This window comes from Polistes dominula, unplaced genomic scaffold, assembly GCF_049000335.1.
Source record: "Polistes dominula isolate Pdom_NZ unplaced genomic scaffold, Pdom_raw_medaka contig_22, whole genome shotgun sequence".
NCBI classification, from domain to species: domain Eukaryota; kingdom Metazoa; phylum Arthropoda; class Insecta; order Hymenoptera; family Vespidae; genus Polistes; species Polistes dominula.
In genome coordinates, this window is record NW_028300966.1 from 4,987,501 (window position 1) to 5,011,511 (window position 24,011).

Below are 24,011 nucleotides of genomic sequence, written 5' to 3' on the forward strand. Positions count from 1 at the left end.
CTCCTCTTTCTCTTTCTGTTATGCGTAGCCCGATTTCCAAGCTTTCGAACACAAATAAAAAGAAAAAGAAAAATGGGTAAAAAAGAGAAAAAGTGAGAGAGAGAGAGAGAGAGAGGGAGGGAGAGGGAGAAACACACAGATTCTCACGAGTATACACAGTCGAGTTCATTTTTCGTTACGTCGGAGCGAAGATATATATATCTCTATATGTGCATACGTTGCATGAAAATCAATGCAAATGGTACACACATGTAGGAAACCAGTTCAGCAATCGTGCCAAAATTACAAAACTGGAGTAGGTGGGTGGTAGATAGGTTACACGTAATGCGAAAAATCACGAAGAATATTCTATTTGTTATTAAACGCGTCAGAGAATTTAATATTATAAATAAAATTATTCTTTTGAATTTGAATTATTATCGGGGTGCAATTAAAAAGTAAAAAGAAAAAAGAAAAAGGATATGTGGGGTTAAGGGAGGGGGCTGCAGCTTTGTGAATTTCAATCTGGATAGAAATTAAAACTCGGATTAACTTACAATCGTTCTAGTTTCTTTTATTCTCTGTGTGATTTTATTTTCTTACTTATTTTCTAAGGCAAACAATTTAGATTGAAATTCTGACGACTCTTAGAACAAACTTGTTATACTTTTTTACTATGTTTCTTATTTTGCTAAGCTTAATTAATGATATAATCAGCGACAAATAGTAAAATAGAAAAATGGTTGAAAATATGAAAAAGATTTAAGAATTCATTTTTTTTTTTTCATTCTTTTTCAAACCAAGAACTTTTTCTTAACACTCTTACATCACGATTTAATAGATCACATCGACAAAGTTATAATTCTTTTACCACTACAATGAAACTATTATAATTTAACAATGCCATTACCGGCAAATTGAAAAATGGTAACGAATTACAAATGAAAACGAGTTATAAAATTAATTTGGACAAATATATATTTTCTTTTATCTTTCGAAGCCAAGGAATTATTATAAAAAATTCCTAAAATATAAAAAATATTCTTTTATATTATAGATAGATAAAATAATAAAATTGTTATATTATTTTTAATTTCACATATTTGTTGTATCCCATTACGTTAGATAAACTAGTCAGTACATTATATAAATATATTTTTGTTTAGTAGAAATATTAATATATATATATATATATATATATATATATATATATATATATATATATATATATATATATATATATGAAGGTTAGTATAGACAAGAGGATCGTGCGAAAAGTTGACTGTACTCGTCGAGAGAATCGATACGAAATGCGGCCCATCTTTTATTCATCGCAATGTGTACGCCAGCGATACGAGCTCGAACCAACGTCGTTGGAGTGGTGTCGTGGATATTAATGCAAGAAGTGCAGACGTGCATGCGTGTGGACACACATAACACATACACACACATGCACGCAAGCACGCATATAAACTCGCAAACATACATATATGTTACCACGAAGAACATACTCCATCAAGATTAGGTAGCGATCGTTGAAAGCATATGGCATGCGTGCCTACGTATGTAACCCGGACAATACCACAATACCGTACCCGGAGAGAAATCATATATTCGTTATTGTGTTGGTCACGCTAACGATAATTACCCTATGGAACTTCATTTTCGATTTTCAACTTACGTACATTATAATAATTATTGAAATTTTATTAATATTATGTTTTGTATATATATACTAGGTATATTAGTACGTTGAATTCGTATTCATAAGAGCTATAATACTGTAAGGTCAAAAATATAGGGTGTCATTTAAAAACAATAAATGTAACCTTAAAAAACATTAAAAAAAAATTTTATTTCAAAATTTTTTTTTATTGCAATGTATAGTCAATCGAAAATAAATCAACTTTTTTTTTAAGTATTTAAAGTATTTTTTTGTCAGCTCATCGCAAATACTTGGAAAATCGTGAAAAGAGCTATATGGGACAACCTGTATAATATATGAAATATATATTAAATTGTTATTAAGTCTACTTTTTGCTTATAATTTGTAATATATATATATATATATATATATATGGGTGGGTCAAAAAAATCAGTCATTTTTTTTTACAAGTGCCACGGAAAAATGGGTTGCTAGACACCTTAAAAAAACTCTCACCAAATATGAGCTCTTAATTTTAATAGGAAGATCCTCCACATCGCAGTTTTTTATTTTTTTCTCAGTCCAATAGAATAAAATTCATACCTCATCATTAAGTGATTGTACAGAAAAATGTTTTTGAAGAATTTTGTAGGAAATTTAATACTCTACAAAAAAGGTATCTTATATTTTTTCCGTAAACCTCACCATTTGAATGATATGGAAGATTTAATTTTGATTATTTTAAGACAAATTTCATTTTTGTTTATGAATTTTATAACTCGACAATAAATAACTATTATAAAATGCTCAATACAAATTTTTGTAGGAAATTAACTGCTCTATAAAAATGATGAATATTTTTTAATCGCCAAAACATAAGACACCATTTTCATCATTCAAATGGTGAGGTTTACGGAAAAAATATAAGACACCTTTTTTGTAGAGTATTAAATTTCCTACAAAATTCTTCAAAACATTTTTCTGTACAATCAATTAATGATGAGGTATGAATTTTATTCTATTGGACTGAGAAAAAAATAAAAAACTGCGATGCGGAGGATCTTCCTATTAAAATTAAGAGCTCATATTTGATGAGAACTTTTTTTAAGTGTCTAGCAACCCATTTTTCCGTGGCATTTGTAAAAAAAAATAATTGATTTTTTTGACCCACCCTAATATATATGCAAAAATAGGCTAAAATGTCTTGAATTTATTTTTTTCTAAAAAGTTTGGAGAGACTATGTCAAAAAATAAAAGTGAACTTCATCAAAGATAAAATGATTATTACGTAAGGCTTAAAACTTTTTAACTAATCCACATATACATAAACATTATATATGCTTCAAATATTTTGTTTATTACTTAATGAATATGTTATGTTATATTATATTAATAGATGCATGTAAAAATTTTATTTTTATATTTTAGTATATTCATATTTTTTAAATGACAATATATGTTATTGATTTGATTTTAAGCAAAATCTTTATTCTAATCTTAATATAAAATAATATTTTTTCTAAATTTCATAAATTATTTACATTATTTTAAATTACCGACACTCTGATTTATACTATTTTCTTGTGTTTCGTTTTTTTTCTATTTGTTCGTTTTCTTCTTTTTTTCTTAAGACAAAAATTATATGCTACATTTACATGTTACAGTTAGCGATTTCAAATAAGAGAAATATCCTCCTACCCTCCTTTCTTGTATATACAAGAAAGTTTAACTTTAAAACTGTGTTATAAGAAAATGAATAAATACATATTTTAAAAGTGGCATAAAAAATTACTCAATTCAGACGATTAAGAATCTCTTGAGGAATACGTTTCTGCCCCCTTCCCTTCCCCACCACCAAAACCACCATCACCACCTCCATGTCCCTCCTTTTCCCCATTTAATTTTATAAACGAATTAAATCAAAGATAAAGAACAAAATGGGTAAGAAAGGTAAGGAAAGGGAGGGGGGGCACAAAAGGGCGAATTGGTTAGTTGGTTAGAAGCTTAAGGAAATACAAATGGAACGATTCGTTAGCGTAGAGATGGAAAGGGTAGAGAAAGGAAAATGAAAAGGAAGTTTTGCATAGTTACGACTCCATTGCATTAAATGGCTTTCTTGTTTCTCAGCGAATAAGCTCGCACGATGCAAAAAAAAAAGAAAGAGGGAGAGTGAGAAGAATAGAGACGAAGAAAAAAAATCTACAATTTGGTATGGGAAATTATGTCGACTTATGGTGGTTTTTAAGAAGATTTTGAACATAATTTTTGTCAAAATACAACAGAAACTTAAACTTATGCAATTAATCATAATATAAGATAAATGAAATAAAAATGTAATATAATATTTTTATTGTTATTTATAATATATTGTGGGTTGTTATAGAAAAAGAGAAAAAAAGAAATAAGATGATGATAAATGTAATATAATATAATATAATAACAAGAATATAATATTAAAGTAAATAATAATAATAATACGCACTGAAAAATAACATGTAACTGATACAAATGTACAAAGAATTACAGACGCAGATTTACTTACAGACACGGAGATTACTAACTTATCAGACAGAGAATCAGAGAACACGAGAGCTTAACTTATCTACACGTATTTATACAAAAAGTAACGTACGCCCTTTTGGAGAGGGATAGGGAACTTATTAATCTTATTGGCCTCCAGCATCCACCGGAGGTGGGTGGAAGTGGGGCCAAATCGGAAAAAGCTCGGTCTCTCACCGTTTTCAATTGTCACCGTCAACGGTCCTCTCCATGGTAACCATCAACGGTTTTTAATAAACAACCATTAATGGTTATCTCTACCATTGTCTTGCTGCATCGCGTACATGTTTCATCATTTCTAAACTTATGCTATTACATGTTGCAACTATTCTTTCTTTCATGTTTTCTGGTGTAGTGGGTGCTTCTTGGTAAACCGCAATGTTCCCCATAGAAAAAAATCTAGTGGGGTTAAATCAGGAGAGCAAGCTGGCCAAGAAACTACTCCTCCACGTCCTATCCATTTATTTGGGTAAAGTTCATTCATTCATTCTCTTACACACCGCGCATAATGTGCTGGACATTTGTCGTGCTGTAACCACATCATTTGGCGAACGTTTATTGGTACATTTTCTAATAAAGTCCCCAATTGATAGTTGCAACATGTAATAGCATAAGTTTAGAAATGATAAAACATGTACGCTATGCAGCAATACGAAGATTATAACTTTGCATTGACGTTAACGGTCACCACTTCGAACATCTTCTGTAATATAAGAAACTTTATTTTCTACCATATTTGACCTCGCATTACCTTGAATAATAGCTCGTTGAATTCGTCTCAACATTTGCCATCACACCCCATTAAAAAAATATAATATTCATTTAAAAAAATACAGATGACCTTGAAATCTCCTCTATACCTCCACCCACGCAAAAAACGTTCAAGCCAAAAAATGCCCCTCATCATGCCGTGTAAGTTGCGTATATAAAATTTTTCATATTGTTATAAACAACGACAATATTCTAACTAGACAGAGATATTGCCCCACCCTGTATATATAATATTATTTGAAAAAGATAAGTATTCGTGCTAACGACCGACGACACGAATTTCATCATCTAGTTCGCGTTACAAGAGTAGGTAGATACATAACTATAGATGTATATACTTAAGTATATAGATATGTAAGTAGGTAAAGGCGGGATGCATAATACTTCAACTTACATCTAATTTATTGTCTTGGCAAGACGACAGTGCTTTATGTCTTTTGCTACTGGCGAGACGTGCAATTCCACATATATGTATATACAATACTTATATATATATAGTCTTTGAATTTCGAAGAGATTGTTCGCAATGCCAAATATTTTACAATTTTTCTCTTTCATCCTATATTTCATATTAAACAAATGCACTTTAATATCGCATTTACATACACATATTTATAAAATGAATCAATAAGAACTACTATCTAAAATAATTTGTAAAAAAAAAAATTGTAATAAATTACAATAAAATTTTGATTAAGAAATAAACTTCTTTCATTCCTTTTTTATTCGTCTTTAAATTATCCAAAATATGATATTAAAAAAAAAAAAATTAAAAAAAGAAAAGATGCATTTATCTTGGACAAACTTAGTATCACTTGGATATTTTGACAAGAATAATAAAATCCAATTATAACCTTCTTATCCCTTAAAAAAAATGTTATGCAATTATTTAAAAATACATAATATTTTTTTTTGAAATGCGACCACTATAAGAAGGGGTTACTTTATATAATAGTTTTTTATTAATTCAAAGCCATGTATATTTAATTTTGCTTACCATTATTATTCCTTAGGTTCTTAGTAATTATACAAAAACTCGATTGAAGCTAATTATCTTTCAAAGAAACTACGTCCTTGTTATTCGTTTGCATGGGAAACCCTTTATAAATGTTCCTTTGAAAAATCAATCAAGCGAAAAACAATCTTTCCCTTTAATGTTCTATAATTATTATAGCAACATATTCTCATCTCTCTCTTATTCTCTGTCTCTATCTCTCTCGTTTCTTCTTCTTATCTCTGGTCTTCGTGTTTCTTGAGATTTAGTTTGAAATTTGTTCAATTATCGCATGACCTCGCTACTTCCCGAAGGAATACCAAACTCTTTTCTGTCTTTACCAACATCTTTCAAACTCTTTTTCCAAGATAAATTTTTCTTTTTCTCTCTCTCTCTCACTGTCACTCTCATTCACTCTTTTTCTATTATCGGATTATATTCTGTCGCAGTATACTTTGTGTATCAGCTAATGGTACGATAACGGCAACATAAATTATCCAAATTATCGAAAGTAACGTATCATACTTTTCTTTTTATGCCCTTTAACCGTAACAAAGTGACTTTTAAAACGTTACGCGAGGATTACGCTTTATCAGATTTTCTTCTTATAAATTAAATCGATAGTATGCGCTCATGGAAGCATGGGTCATAAGTTTTTGGGTGATCTTAAATATCAATTACTTTTTTCCCCTCTAAGACTTTTCAAGCTTGCAATCTTCTTCTGCCTTTAAAAGCTCGATTTTATTAGCCTAAAAAGTTTCTAAAAGGATAAATTGAATTTTAATATCATCTATTGTTCACTTTTGGTTTTTACTTTTTTATATACAATTTGGACCGTTTATTTTCTTTTCCTTGAATTACCTAATATTTAGCATAATTATTAATACGTACTTTATGAGGAGAAAATATTAAAGATAAATAATTAACTTAATCTATATAAAATACTATATTGAAGTATTAAAAAATAAATTATTAACGATTCTTAATAACCTAATGAGTAGGAAAGCTTTCCCAACTCTTTAAATTATTTTACAATCATCATATTTTTACTCGTCTTTATAAAACAAAATGTATATATTATATAAAAAGAAAAAAGAAAAAAAAAGCATTTTAAATTGTAAATTAAAACAAACAAAAAAAAAGGAAAATTCAACGAATTCACATATACATAAATCAAAAACGACGCGTCAAAGTTAATTAAAAAGAAGTTCAAGATAAAAAGAAAAAAAATATACGAAATAACCTAAATAAAAACCTTTTTTAGACTATCCTTCCCCAATGATAAAACTATTTTAACCTCCTACTCCTCCCAGACTGTATAAACGGAATCAGTTAAATTGGTTTTCACGTTAATTGCAAGAAAAATAATCACCTAGGGAAACTTAAATGGATGAAAAACTAAAAAAAAAGAAAACTAAAAAAAAAGAGAAGATAAAGAGACGGGGAAGAACACGATCAAACGATTTTCGTTCGGTCAATTTCGAAGGTAGCAATGGTTGCCAAGCGTTAGAATCCGACTAACAATTCTATCTATATCTATATCAATATATATATATATATATATTACTTCCATCTAGTAAACTCATCCTACGAATCAACCGAATTCTCTTCATAGGTTTTCGATAGTCTTCGTGTCGCAAGATAGGAGAACGATGAGATTTTAGCTTGCACACGTAAGTACATAGTAAGCGTAAGTGGGTGTAGGTGGGAGGGAAGAAAAAGGGAGAAGGAGCGTTAGAGTAGAGAACGAACATGGGTGGGGAATACAGAGAGAGAGAGAGAGAGAGACAGCATTTTGGTCTCAGGAGAAATCGTTCAAGCATATTGCAGATAGAATATCGATCTTGTGGAAAGATCGACTTTATTCTCTCTCTCTCTTTTTCTATCTCTTTCTATCACTTTCTGTCGTTTTCCTTTCTTTTCGTCTCAAATACGTTATTTCACTTGTTTCTCTTTCTATTGTATTTTATGTTACATAATATATCCTTTCTTTTTTTATTTTCTGTAATTATTTATATGCGCGTTATCGTTAATATTAACCTGTTAAAGTATAACATAATAATCCAGAATTGCATGCTTTAATTATGTTATATATGAATTCATAAATAGACAAATAGTTAAATTATGAGAATCGATAAAACAAACAAGACTAATATAAAATCTTATTTTCAAAGAATAAAAAAAGATATTAACGGATTAATACTTGGAGGACTTATTGTACAAGTCTATTTCATTTTTATTTTTACGGTTTTCAAAGGAAATCTAGTTTAATCCTTTATATCGATAGAGAAATTCTATTTCGAGATTAGATCATTTTCGCATGGAAGACTATAAAAACGTAGATGTACATATTTTCTATCCCTGATTCTATAACGAAGTAGTATATGCAAGTATTGAAACGAAATATGTTTTAATTTTCTATATATTTTGAAATTAAATTTAATTATCTTATGTTTTAACTAACTCTCGTTTACTTTAAATTTATATATTATTTAAAAATTATTTGAGGAAGTACGTAACTATATATTATTTCACGAATTAACGAATTTTACAAAGTAACAGTATTATATATATATTTTCTTTCTCGAATATACATAAAATCCTTTCCCTTCCTCTTTTCCTCTCTTTTTTTCTTTATCTCAAATACTTTATTTTTTTTTATTCTTTTTATCGCATTTTATGTTATGCGTCTTTCTCGTTTAGTCTTACACATTCTATATTGTGTTCCTTTTTGTGTTCTCTCTTCCAAATTTTATGTTACGTCTCTTTCTTTTTGTCTCCCTCACATATTCTACGTTTTGCATCTTTCTTATATACACTTACAAACACATATAAGTATATATGTGCTCATATCTACATACACATATATACATATATGTGTTTGTAAGTGTATACTTTTCTCTTTCTAACACGTATAAACTTTCCTTTTAAATCTCTTTCTCTCATACTCTTTATCTCACATTTTATATTTCTCTTACTATAACACATTCTATGTTACACGTCTGTCTCATTCTCTTTCTCTTTGTCTTTATTATAAACATTTAATGATATATGTTTGTCTATCTTTTTCTCCCTCTCCCTCTCCCTCTCTCTCTCTTTCTCTCTCTTTTTAGCAAATTCTATGTATATACACATTCTGTCCGTTTCTATTCCTCTTGTATACTATAGTATAGTACTCACATAGATCGAGACTTGAGGATTATGTCTTCTGGAAACGAGAAGCAAACTCTAGTCTTTTTCTTTGTAGCGTATTCTAGATGTTACAGGGATGACCCGAAAATAGCATTACTATTGACAAAGGTACCAAAGCATAAAAGAAAAGAAAGGAAAGAAAGAGAAGATGAATATATATCTCAATGATCGAACATTATTTTAGAAACGATTTACAATATCGGTTGATTCCATCCAACGCGATTGTATTTATATGGGATTTTTTTTTAATTTCTCCCTTTTCGTAGCAGAATGATTGGATGCTCTATAGTGATATAAAATTAAAAAAAAATTCGATGGTTTTTTTTTTATACGACAGGATAAGGATAATCTCATAAAATAATAGAAAGAGACAGGAAAAATAGAGAGAGATAGAGAATGACATATATACACATATATGTACGATTTTTTGTTATAAAGTCTATTTATAATATGAATTGTTCAGCAAAAATATCCAACGGTTAGAATGTTTTTAATTCAAAAAATCTTTGATGTATTTACATATATAAATACTTTAATAGTACTTTAATAGTTTAAAAGTAACTTTTAAAAATTAACTGTTCCCATTTTGAATAATTTTCTCAAGTTTGTAATTTTGCAGTAAGAACATAAACAAAAAATAATAGTTTCAAAAATTAGATAAAAATTTAATTACATTTTTTTAATACTATCACTAAAAATATTTTATAGCTGACTTAAGAATTTTAATTTTTGATAACTATTAAAAAAAAAGAAGAAAAAAAATGTATATATATATATAAAATAACAAACTTTTCGTACAGAAATTTTTTTAAATTATTACGATTGTATTCAAAATGTGAAACACAAGTTTCCTGTCATTTCTTCCGTAAATATTAAAATATTTGTTGTACAATGCAGTAGGAGGGAATTATTTTGAAGAAGACAAAACAAATCTAAATAAATAATGTATTTTTTATGTAAATTATTAACTAAATGGGGTGGTTTTTAAGCTGGTGAGTGATGTAACTTTCAGTTCTGCGATACAAAAACTACAACTATTAAAAATAAATTTTTATTGCATTTTCTTGTCAAATACGCAAGAAAAAATTGGGTAACACTTAATTGAGTGCTGCCATGTTTTTATTTTTTTATTTTTGCGTAGTTTTGTTATGTTTAAGAGGTTGAGTGTCACGGGGGTCACCGGTGATCGGCACTTAACTTAGCTGTGACGCCATGGGGGCCACCGGCCATATGGCCGTGACCGGCGTATTCCACATCGTAGCGCTATGGACAATCCCGGTAAAAATCCCGTGGCATTCAATCTGTTAAGGGAGAATAACGAACACTGCGAATTGCGCTATTCCCCGAGTAACATATACGGTCTTTTAGCCATAAACAGCAAATAACCCAAAACTGACTGAACTCGATCGTGGGTTTTGGTCTAGGCCTGTTAAATTTTCATAGGCTAAGGATATAGACCACATGGCTATCTACGGCTACCGCTTAGAATGGACAAAATTTAGAAATACAGGAGCTCGTTCTCACAATATGTATTTTTTCTTTTTTTTTTTAAGAATTATAATATAATTTAATTTAATTTTTATAAGAAAATGTTTTTTTCTCTCATTTAAGATTATTCGATAAACACGGTAGCACAATTGTGAATATGCTTACATAGTTCGAAAGTGAAACTAACGCGAAGATCCATGATACCAGTATGAATCCCAAATCCCAAACAACGGTAATTATCCTCCTATTTATAATTGCAGTAGCCGCGCAGTTGATTCCTGGGGCGTCACTGTACATGGAGATAATATTTTTCGAGTGAATCGACTTGGTCGCTTTACGATACGTGTAAAACATTCAACATTTATAAGAAGAACAAATAATAATTATTGTAATTAAAAAAAAAATGAATTTATCAGCTACTTCTAATGTTGCTATAATATAATAATGCTTCTAATTCTCAGTGTTGCCTAATTCTTTCTCCCTGAGGTATCTTCTAATCATCTTCTTTGTAAAATATTGCAAGCAATATAATTATTATATTCTATGTAATTCATAATTTTTAATTATAATATTTGCATAATAAATAATTTAATACTAACTTTTTAATAAAATGGAAACATTTTTAAATAGCAGAAATATGACACATTCTATAAAAAAAAATACATCACACACATACATACTTTCAATTATATTTCCAATAAAAATAGTATAACATATTGTAGAAACAAAGAAAAAAATATTTATTCCTAAAAAATATAATGTGTGGAGATCACACATGATAGAAATGAAACCTTCTAAAAACCAAGCTTCGAGAGAAAGAGACGAATGCACAGTATCAGAAGTAAGATAAATATAGGCTTTATTTATTATAATATTGTTACCATATATAACAAAGGGCACCGGTATGATCTTGCGGTGTGGGTAGTTGACAAACACTACCACTCTCCAAATTCTAGCAATCAAGATGGAATGCCGAATACGATAGTCATAGATAAAAACAAAAATCCTAAAATATTTGTGGACGGAAAGATACCTTGTCCTAACTGAAATGAATATAATATATCCTTTCGTGAAACTCTGGTATATGATAGTTTTTCTGCGAATTTGAGATATCTTTATCATAGGTTAACACAACTATTATTATTATATTGTTATTATTGTATTATAATATATATTGTTTTTGTTGCAACTAATTCCTTTAAATCAGTGGTCCCCAAAGTGAGGGATGAAGTAGTCCAGGGGGCGATTGACACGATCGCACGATCGCAGGTTGAAACCAGAACTATGTGTGCCGGGTGTGCATTATAAGAAGGAAAAAAAGGCCATGTGTGTATACATAAGTACAATAGCAAAATTTTAAGAAAATTTGGGAACCACTGCTTAGATGCTTGACAAAGAACAATTTTGGTCGTATTTTTTCATTTCATCGAGTTTTGAATCACAAGGATTCTCACAAACTTTTCTCTTCCAAAGTCGTTGTAAAAGAAACACATTACAATTCAATAATATTATTATTATAAATATTAATTAGCATTAGGAACTTGAAAGTTCATTGCCGCAAATACTAAATCCCGCCAATATCCCATCCGTGAGCGCGACCCCTCTATTCGCGATCTTTGTAGCCTATTTCCTTAAGATCTCTCCTAATATTATCCTGCCATCTACGTCTCAGTCTACCCAGTAGTCTTTTTCTGTTCGATCCACCCCCATGCGCGTCACGTGAACTGCCCATCTTAATCGAAATGAATTTACGACGTCAATGATGTCCGGTTTGTTTTACAGTCAGTGTACTTCTACGTTATGAACTATTCTCCATTCGATTTCTATACTATTAATTATTAACCCTTAACGCTCCGAATTTTAATTAACTATCATACTTCGACTTTCAAAATTTTAACCATTTGACCTACACGCTAACTTCAAGGTGGCGGTGCCTTGCGCTACGCTTTAACCAGCGCTACAATGTCCCATTCTCACACTTCGCTTCGCTTCGAAGCGCTTCGAAGCGCTTAAAAACCAAGATTTTGACATGTTTAAAATCTTTTTTTGTTTCGGGACCAAGTCCATATTGTTTTTAGACATCTAAAGTACACTTTAAGCTAAAAAAAAAAATCGATTTTTTGAAAATTTTAAAGTGGTGTTACCCCTCAAGCAACGCCTCAGCGTATTGGTAGGACGTATAGTATACGTCGCTTTCAATTTTGGGACAGAAACATCACGACGTATGGTATACGTCATAATAGGTCAAATGGTTAAGTGTCAGATTTGGAATACTAAATTGTCGTGTTAATTTTGATTTTAAATACTACGGTGACACGCTTGTTAATGACTGAGGAGTATAATTTCTGATTCGTAATAATTATCTATAATGACCTAACGATATATTTGAAGCAGAACGCCGAAAATCGATGGCGCCTGAGAGGCACACTTGGAGCGTTAAGGGTTAAAAATGTATTTAATTTTAAATGTTCGTTTAATATTTACTGTGAAAGCTCCACTTCTTCTAACTCCCCTTTATTAAGTAAAAGGTGCGAACAACCTATCATTTTACAAATAACATTCTGAATCGTTGTTATTCTAACAAGAAAGAGCTACAACTTTTTAAAGAAGTTACATCGACTCAGCCTTACGCTGAGAAGATTTGGTGATATACGTATTACAAATATCATCCTGTAAAAAAGGATCTTAAATTTTTCTAATGCTGGAATCTTATGTACCGACTATGAAACAGCTTTGCTCGTGAGAAACGTGGATAGCCTAGCGGCCAGTCGAAGAACTAACTTTATATTTTTACCTGCCACTAGGCAGGTTTAGTATCAAGATGATATGAGTCTACGTTTCGTAGTATGCAGTCGCACACAAACACACACATATACAACGTTTAGTAGCCAGGAGTGGGGACTACGGAGCACTACACAAAGAGGAGACCGAGAATAGGAAAAACTGTATAGTTATACTTCTATTTCATTCTCTCGCAGGCTCAATCCTATAAGTGTATTTATGTAGGAATTCGTGGTTTGGGTTAGAGGTGCGAGGCGAACACTTTAACGACCGGTAGCCTATTAATAGGCTTTTTTTTGTCAACGTTTATTGAACAAAAATTTATTAATCAGCTTTTAGTTATCGGTTGACATTGCGATAAAGAGTCATTATCATTAAATAAACAGTAATTTGTTATTAGAATCTTATTTAACATCCAATTAAAATTTGTTAGTAGAATCTGCGGCTGAACTGTCGATCAGACGTGCATATGCTGTTGGAACCCTAGCAGTCGGTAAAGTATTAACATAAACCCGGTTTAATCCTACTGATAAGATATATTTAAAATAGGTATTAGAAAAAGTACAATAGAGCTTCACAATCTTATGATAATAACTGAAATAAGCAACTGCACTTTTACAACTGAATAACGACTGATGACAACTTATAACGACCGATGACGACTTACGTTCAAGACTACGACTACCACTGTCTACGACTACTCTTCAACTAAATCCCCGTCCCTTTATATCCATCCGTATCGTTCTCGAATTTTCCAAACGTTCAGTCCGATGCAATAAACAAAGCATCGATATCGCTCGAGAACCTTCTAACTCACACAGACTTACACACACAACTTACACAACTTACAAAAAACAGACCAGACACCGTCTTTCTTTATTTCGACTATCGGTTCGTTTGTCCTTTATTCTTTCGTCGCCTACCCGCTTATCTATGTTTATTCTTCTACGCTTAAAAATCTCCTACATATATGTTTGTCTCTTTTTCTCTTTTAGTGACATGACCGTTTCGTTCCATATTTTTCATTCTTTCCAGTTTTAAATCACACCGATTCTAAAATAGTTTTCACTTCCGAAATCTATAAATGGAATTTGTTTTGTGAATAAAGGAAAATCAAATTTTGACTGACGAACAAAAAAATGTATACTAACTGGATTATAACCATATTTTTGTATGGACACTTTTAAAGAGTTAATAATCCGACTATTTTCTCGAGAAAAAGATGAGAGTACGAGTAAGGAAAATGTTCAAAGAACACTTTGGATCGGTTACACGGTCCGTTCTACAATTTTTACTCAAACGAGTTTTTTTCGTCTCACATTAGTCGAAAGGTCAAGGATCAATTTAATCGACTAACAACGCTCAAATCTTGGATAAAGGTAAACGAGTGAACGAAAGGGAGAAACCATTCGAGACAGGTTTCTAAAACTGATCAGAAAGACACACTTTGGTTCCAACAATTCGTATTCTTCTCTCTCTTTCTTTGTCTCTCTTTCTCTCTCTTTCTCTCTCTCTCTCTCTCTCCCTCTCTCTCTATGTTTACTTTTTTTCTTTTCAAACGAACTTTGTCCTTTCGTTAAGTAAATTACTCATTGATCATTAGATTTTACATAAACACTGATTAATACTTTTTTATTTTTTCTACTTAAAATTTGTTATTTTTTCTATTTACATAAATATTAAATATTAATAATAATATTATAATAATTATACATATATTAATATATAATATTGTAACGTATTAATATATGTATATTATAAAGTAATAATAAAGGTATAAAAGAATAAATGGTAGAAAGAGTAATAGTAAATGGTATATGAGAAATATAGTTATGTAAATATATATATAAGAAAAATACATTTTTATACCATTTAAAGGAATAAAGTTATTTACCTTCAAAATATTGAAAAATAGTGGATATATAAGAAAAAAAATTAATAAAAATGTTACAACGTTATTGTTATAGGACTTTTTTCTTGAAACTATGCAATTTTAGTATTAACCGACTTTTCATTAAGCACTTAATTTAAAAGTTATCCGAGATGTGCAAGCTATGTGAATCAGCAGCGTATAGATAGTTGAAATGTAAATTATCTACATTTCGATATAAGGAAAGAAAAAACCTCTTAAGATGATTATCGGATATAACGTCGATGAGAATACGATAAAGATTAGGTGAGAGGAATATGAGAAGTAGGAGGTTAAAAAATCGTTCGAAGACAATGAGAGACCGTTTTTTTTCCCCATAAGAACAACGACTATCGTTATTTCTTTCTCTTTTTACTGGTTAACTTTTAGCAAGGTACATAAGAGAGGTGGATAATTGGTAATTAGTCGAGTGGAAGGCTAATTAGAGAAGACGATAATTAAGTGTCCCGTAAGGAGGAGCAGAAGTAGGAGGAGGAATAGGAGGAGGAATAGGAGGAGTAAAAGAGCCTCAAAGATTTCATCTCTTTTTCTCTCCCTCTCTCTCTCTCTCTCTTTCTCTCTTTCTATTTCTATTTCTATCTTTATCTTTTGTTCACTTTATTCACCGAACGATTGTCTTACCTTCTGCTAAATTAATATTAATTATGATTAAAATTACGTATGTAAGTACACAATTTGCGATTAATTCATTTTATCTGAATAATTAATTCGTATTTTTACAGGAAGAAAAAATGAGAAATTAAAATGGAAGTTGAAAGTTAACGTTTACGTAATTTATTTTTTTTCTTTTTTCTATTTTTATCTTTATCTCTTTTTCACTTTATATTCATCGAACAAACGTTTCTACCGTTTTCCTTTGTTACTTTTAATCGTAATAAAACTTACAAATGTAAATACGCATTTTGCAAATACATTTTCATACGATTAAACAAGAAAATTAAAAGCAGAAAATTAAAAATTAATTATTTAAATTGATATTTCATTACCATGTGAAAAATAATCAATCGACTAACCCTTAAAATCGTTCGGCTTGTTAAATTATTTTTAAAAATTATTGAAATATTCTCGCAAATCTTTTGTTTTTACCATTATTTAAATTTTTTATAGTATCAGAATAAATTTCACCATTAAATCAAAAATAATATATATTATATTTGTTTACAAATGACATATGTATTAATATACTTCGAATATTGAACAATTTCTATCTGATATATTATTAGATAAAAATTTTCAACTCAAAGTTATCACTAACCAGGAGCGTTAAAAAAAATATATTATAGTTAAAAAAATCCAAAATATTAATAAAATATAATAAAGTATTCAACGTACTTTAAACAATTGTTAATTAATCAAAAAGAAGGTATATTGTAGTTTAAATAAACGGAGTACAAATTCGACGCACTGTTCTTTTCGAAATCTAACAATAGATTGAATCGTTGTCCTCTATGAAAGTCAGTTATAATTCTTCTATTGATTGATTGTTTATATGACTTTTCGAAGGATAACGAGAGTATACATGCGTATAACGAGAATAATATTCCCAAGAAATAGAATATATTTTTTTGCAAGTTATGTATATAAAAACATGAAACAATAAAAGAAATTTGATCAACTTTCATAGAAGACAATGAAAAACGTTGAATTTCGAAGAGTACGTTATAACGAACTTTTAATCCGTTCTTTCAAATTACAATACACATTTATAGTAATTAATTAACAATCATTTAAAGTACGTCGAACATTCTCAATATATTATATCATATTTCCATTCATCCCTCGATAAACAAATGCATCTCGCAATAATTATCGATAGAAGTATCTCATACATATTCACAACACTAATTATTATAATTTTCCATAATGTTGTTCAACTGTTGAATCGACTATATGAGCCGTTTATTTTTAAAATGGCCTAACTCCATTCGTGGTTAGAAAAGGCATATTATTCACTTAATAATTGCCACTATTTTAATAGGAAATATAAATTAAATGCCTTTAGATACACTTAAGCAGTATAACTCGTTAATATCTTGTACGTGTATTTTTCATTGCATTGAAACGCAAACCCTTCAATATCTCGATTCGAACATAAATGCAGTTGGGCCACTTTGAAAATTACACTCTTTAATGATTTCCAATGTTTATTATTTATATAAATCTAACTTATGAAAAATATTAATAGTTATTTCGTAAAGTAATCCTTGTTAGGATTTAACATAGGACACCTTAGAATAATTTGGATTCACAATAAGGGAGTTGAGAATTGAAAATGTTTGGGAATCACTGAATTTCAGTATCTCTCCCTCTCTCTATCTTGATCTATTATCTATCTACCTATATTTTTCTAAATCTTTCAAAATCTTTTCACATTAGAAAATAAATTAACTAGAGATAAAACATTAGAAGATTAATTGTACAAGTAGCAAGTAGGACAAGTTGTCGCGTTGATACACCGATGCCAAAATACTGCTACAAATATTTCTACTATATTATTACTACTACTACTACTACTACTACTACTACTACTACTACTACTACTACTACTACTACTATTACTGCTATTACTGCTATTACTCGTATAAGAAAATCTTGAAGAATTTCTTCCGGAGAAATAGAAAAAGCAAGGTTAATATCTAACGTAAATCAAGCTTGTTAGAAAACTTTGCTCGTTCGCTCGAGAAGGAATATACGCGTGAAAGTGTTCGTTGGCGCCAACAGATATGGTTGTGAGACTATTAATCGATGACTGTGACATTGTCGCAACTATGCCACTGTCTTTTTTTTTCCAACAAGAAATATCTTTCGAAGATTCTCTTTTTCCTTTTTTTAAATATTCTTCAATTCTCATCTAAAGATTATTTTCTTTTATTATTTTCTTGTTTGGTTACTTTTTTATATTTATGGTTATTCATTGACATTGAACCGACTATTTTTCTATATTTTTTTTGTTTTCTTTTTTTTTGGTTTAAATAAAAATCCAAAAATTATTATTTTTACAAATATTTTTAAGATAAAGTTAATTTTATTATTTACTTTCTAATTGAAATCGTAAGTTCATTAATTAACGTTAAATGGTTAATCGATTCTATCGTATTATCGATACGTCTATATTAAATTCATTTAGATTGTAGAAAATTAAACAAAATAGAAGAAAATCGTTTGCTAAACGAAAATCTGAAAGAGATTATTTTGTTTTTCCTTTTTCTCATTAAGATGGAAATACTCGTTAATTAATATCGAACAGTTAATCGATTCTGTCGTATCATTGATACGTTTACTAAATAAAAAAAAAGAATAAATAAACAAAAAGGAAAGAAAAAGAAAGAGAGAGAGAGAGAGAGAGAGAGAGAGAGAGAAAGAAAGAAAGATACAGATATGTTAAAGATTAATCAGTTCTGTCATATTTTGAATACATCTGCATAATTAAAAAACAAAAAAAAAAAAATACAACCCAGAAATAAAATCAAATAAAAAAAAAAAAAGATAAAAATCTCTAACGTAAGATAAATTTGAAAATAAAGATCGTTTTGTTTTTCAATAAAAATGACAAACACACGCACACATGCATTTATAACGGTGTAATATTATCTATAAAAAAATGTGCGCGAAAAATAAAAAAAATAAAAAGGATAATAAATAGATGAAATAAGAAAAATAAAATAGTATAGATGTATTGATAATCTTAAAAAGGTATTCACCTCGATACTAAAATAACCCCTGTCGACGTAGTCTCCAAGGAAGAGGTACTTCGTTGTGGTGGGTGGTCCACCCACCTCAAATAATTTCATCAGATCGTAAAACTGTCCGTGAATATCTCCGCATACTGTAACAATAAAAGGAATAAGAATTATTAATCAAATGAATAATTTAAAAACAACATTTTTTTATTATGAATTTGTATGAATTTTTTAAATTTGGTTTTTCTTTTTCTCTTTTTTTCCCCTATTTTCTCGTAGAAACAAATTAGCTACCCCTATAAGCATATCATACGCGCCCCATGTATTTACACGATACAGTATGAGAGAAGAAAACATTTGTCGGATAAATAAACGCGCTTTTCGTTGTATTTTTTTGTTGGAAAAAAAAGAAAAAAAAAGAAAAGAAAAGAAAACTCAATTGCCCCCAAGAATATATTTTACATTGTTTTATTTGTTTTTTATTTGTAGGAACAAATAGACCGCTCTATAAATATTTCTATCTCATCGCGTTCCGCATACTGAAAACGGAAAGAGGAAGAACAAATTTATCAGATAGTGAGTACTTTTTTTACATATATATATTTTTTTTTCATCTCTTCTCTTTTCTTCTCTTTTCCTTTTTTTTTGTAGATACAAATTAGTTATCCTATAAATACCACGGTTTTTTTTCTATTTTTTTTCTTTCTTTTAAAACCGCCCTTAACTAAAGAATATTTTACGAGTAAGATGTGAAAGAGATAAGACACGCGAGCTAAAAACGATTACTCTTTCTCTTTCTCTCTTTAACGTTTACAATGATAAGAAATCTCTTTCTCTCTTCGATTAATTTAAATAAATTAATTTTAAAGACGCATACAATGTATATAGTATTATTTACGCACACACACATATTAAACACACAACAAGTTTGAGATACGTTATAAAACTTTGTTTTTATTACAAGAAATATGTTTCATTTAATTGTAACGTAAATAATTTTTGTACTTTGAGCGAATTTTTATAAGGTTCCTAATAAAATATATGCAATTGTTTATAAATATATATGTAGACTGTAATGTTTTAACGTAAATATGAATATTTTGATGAATGTAGTGATATTTATTCTACTAATTAATATATAAAATTATACATATATTATGATGGTTCTGTTCGAATTTAAATAATTTTAAGATTAAAAGAAATTGACTCGAAACGAAATCGTTGTAGTAAGGAAATTCGAATTTTCTTTGAAGACATTTTCGGTAATAGGTAAAATCTAGGGACGTAATTAATTGAGCACTATTAATGGACATGATGTTGTATCGGCTATACGCGCTTTGCTAGTTCACGAGTGTTCATAAACTTGTTTGTGAAATGTTTCAAAGTTAAACTGCATTTTCGAAAGCAAGAAAGAGAGAGAGAGAGAGAGAAAGAGAGAGAAAGAGAGAGAGAGAGATGGGTAGATAAAGAGAGAGATAGAAAGAGAGAGAGAGAGAGAGAGAGAGGTCAATCGTTAAAGTTTAAGTTTACAAAAGTTGATATATACGTTGTTGGAAATTCGAAACATGGCAGACTAGTTATAATAATTTCTCTGAATCAAACGATCCTAGCTTTTGCAACCATAAATTATAAACAATCTTATCCAACAGAAGTTAAACATTATTTGCTTATTATAATTTCGAGGCTATCTCGAAACGAAACAAATGTGTTATTATTTAATAATATATAAAATAATGCGTAATAAAATTAATCGATTTTTTTTTTGAAAAATGTATTTTCTTTTTCTTATTTAAAAAATAATAAATTTTTTTGTTTTTCTAGTATAATTATATATATGTTGGTCAAAAAATAATGTGGAAATTAGTATTATTTCATAATAAAAATAGGGCTAATCTAATATATTATATTTTTAAATTAGCCAAAACATGTCAGAAATTTTCTTAAGAAATATTTTATTTATTTTGATATAAAATATATATTAAATATTTAAACACATTTCTATTTCTATATATATAAATAGAATGCTTGTGATAATATTAGGTTATTAACTATGAAATATCTAATTACTCAGATTATTTTCATCTCGAAATCAGAAATTTCATATTTAATGACCTAATAGTTTTATATTGAATCTTTATAGAATATCATATTTGTATGATAAAAATTGTGAGCACACAAACACATTTTATATTTTACTTTTCAAAACCGGAAGATAAGAAAATCAAGATATATAGGAATACTTATTTATACTATTCTATAAATTAATAATAACAGTATTTTTGTAGATTGTTTTTATTACTCTTCCTTTTACGAGATTCGAGGAGGGATCCATTATCTTTTACAAATATTTATCACATCTTCCAATTTCTCTCCGCATTAATACACAGCTTACAATTAACTGAACATACAACAAAAAGCTAACATAAATATATACTTAATATATCTCCAATATTATTATTCTAACAATTATCTTACCAATACAAACTATTATATACATTATCTAGAATACAAATAACTTAGTATACAATAAATCAACTATTAGTATCGAATAAAATCGGCAAAAAAAAAAGAAAAGAAAAAAAAAAGAAAAATTAATGATGAACAAAGAAAATTGCGTTAAAGATTTGTCGACGTGAATTAGAGTTTAATTTAGTGACGGAGAAGGAAGATTTGTGGTCAACAAAACGGATTATGTGGGGAAGAAGTAGTTGGCTAAGAGCATTTTCTCTTATGTATTAACATGTTTATGTACATGTAAGCGCATACATACGTAACGTATGTTTCTCTCGTTTTACGAAATGATGAAGGAATATGTAAGAGGAAGTAAGTGAAACTGAGAGAACAGAGTGAGTAAGTAAGTGAGTAAGTGAGTAAGTGAGCAAAACAGAGAGAAACAGAGTAAGGGTGTGTGTGTGTGAGAGAGATATAATTACTGAAAGATCCACATATATGCATACACACAAACTACCAAATCGGTTGTGCTACGAGCCATTGTAATTGAATGCCAATCTCTAATTCGCTTGAAATGTCCTAGCAATCCGTTCCAAAGCTTACGAGGAGGATTCTTATTGGCTAATTCCTTGGCGTATTCCTAATTGTAAGCTCTATCTCGGTATCAACTTTTACCTTTATCTTTCTTGACTTTCTGTCTATCTCTGTCTATCCTATTTATTTATCTATCACTGCCTAATTTAGTAGAGGCTTTTCTATCAAAGGTAACTATACTAGCCACTATTGATGTCCGAGACACGCGCCAACGATTATACGTGAGCAGAATAATTAACTTGTCAACCAATTATAACATTGTGCCATCCGGTTCGTAGATATACATATACGTTTATACAAGAGAATGCGTAATAATATTTATATTGTACATGTGATATTTGAATAGTCGCTGATTTCATATTTTTTTTTATTTTACAATTATTTATTTTTTTTTTCTAATAAATTTTCTTCAATTTCTTCTACTTGTTTTCATGTATTTTTCTTATTTGTCTAATTTAATTTTTAATGCTCGTCATGCTTGACGTAGATACATACGTAGATATCTATATGCGTGTGTGAGTTTATATGTTATATTTGCAATATTAAAAGAGTCTCTAATTTTCTGAAAAATTTATAAATATGAGCACTGGTACGTACGTTTATTCGGTGAAACTAATACTATTGAGAAAAATTTCGATTTCTTCGAAATCTTGATATAAAAAAAAAAATAATTTAGTTAAATAATTTGAAGAAAAAAGAAATAATCAAGGATCTTAGAATTTTTCTACTTACACGAAGAAAATTGAATTTCTATCTCGGCTTTAAAAGATAAATCTATATATATATTAAATGCAGAAAAATCGTTGAACGTGAAACTTGCCATGTCAGCTGAAACTCGCAAAAAAGTTAACCCGTTCTGGTTTTTCACGTAGAATTGCTCTTATTGCTTTCGAAAAAAGGGAGAAAGATGCGTTGTAGATTCCGCAGCTCGTTTCTATGTTACTTTTATAAATTTTTCTTCATTTTTTAACAATATGGTATCAATTAAGAAAGAGAAAGAGAGAGAGAGAGATAAAGAAAACGATACTAAACTATAGATAAATAATAATAATATCTTAATTGTTAAATATACTTAAGTTTCGAAATTAAAAGAAAAATTTTTTTATTTCGTTTAAAATCTCTTTTTAAAAAAGAAAGAAAGAAAGAAAATAAGAAAAGAAGGAAAATTAATGTCCGAGCAGGAACGTTTTCTTTTAACTTGCAAATTACTTATTGACTTTTATTAAATGAATATTTAAAAATCGTGTTGATTTTCGGGTGGCCGAGTTTACACAAGGGTTTGAGAGAAAATTAAGAAAGATAAAAAAGAAAAATTCCTTTTATTTATTTTGTTCTCTATCTCTTTCTATCTCTCTCTTTCTGATATTAGATTCGAGAGGACACCTGCTTTATGATTCGTGTTGGAATGGAGAAAAAAGAATTAAGAAAAAAAAAAAGAGAAAGAAGGAAAAGAGATTGATCAAAAAAATTATTCATACAAAATATTTGGTAATAGTAATAAACATAAGCTAGGTTTCTAACTTCATTATTTTCAATGCTATGCATATAATTTATTACGTAGGTTAATCAAAAACGACGATGGAATTTCATTTTTTAAAAGAAATCACGTTCGCAGCAAGGAACATTTTACTATACAAGATTTTCTTTTCTCATTTTGAAAGAAAATTCGAAACTTTACGAAACGAAGGTTTCCAGTTATTCAAAAGCATTCTGTAATCATTTACAAATATATGTAAATGTATTTCTACGCTACTACATATCACTGTAGTATTATTCAAACGTTTGTTAAATGGAGTAATGCATATTTTCGAGTATTTCAAATAAAACGTGTACATAACAATGGTGAATATCTTAGAAAATTTTTACGAAATACTGAATACGTCGTCAAAATATATATATATAATACATGTGAGATAGATTCCGTAAGGATGCATCTGTTCCTCGAAA

The 24,011-nt window shown here is 29.1% G+C and overlaps 1 protein-coding gene across 5 annotated transcripts in view; it reads right to left on the reverse strand.

Annotated features, from left to right (window-relative positions):
* The window catches only part of LOC107071716 (serine/threonine-protein phosphatase 2B catalytic subunit 3), a 303,766-nt gene that overhangs the window by 166,839 nt on the left and 112,916 nt on the right, over nucleotides 1–24,011 (reverse strand). For all 5 annotated transcript variants that reach the window (XM_015330944.2, XM_015330943.2, XM_015330940.2 and 2 more), the window contains exon 3: nucleotides 19,041–19,165. In XM_015330944.2, coding sequence (XP_015186430.1) covers nucleotides 19,041–19,165 — 125 coding nt within the window. The remainder of the gene's footprint in view (nucleotides 1–19,040; nucleotides 19,166–24,011) is intronic.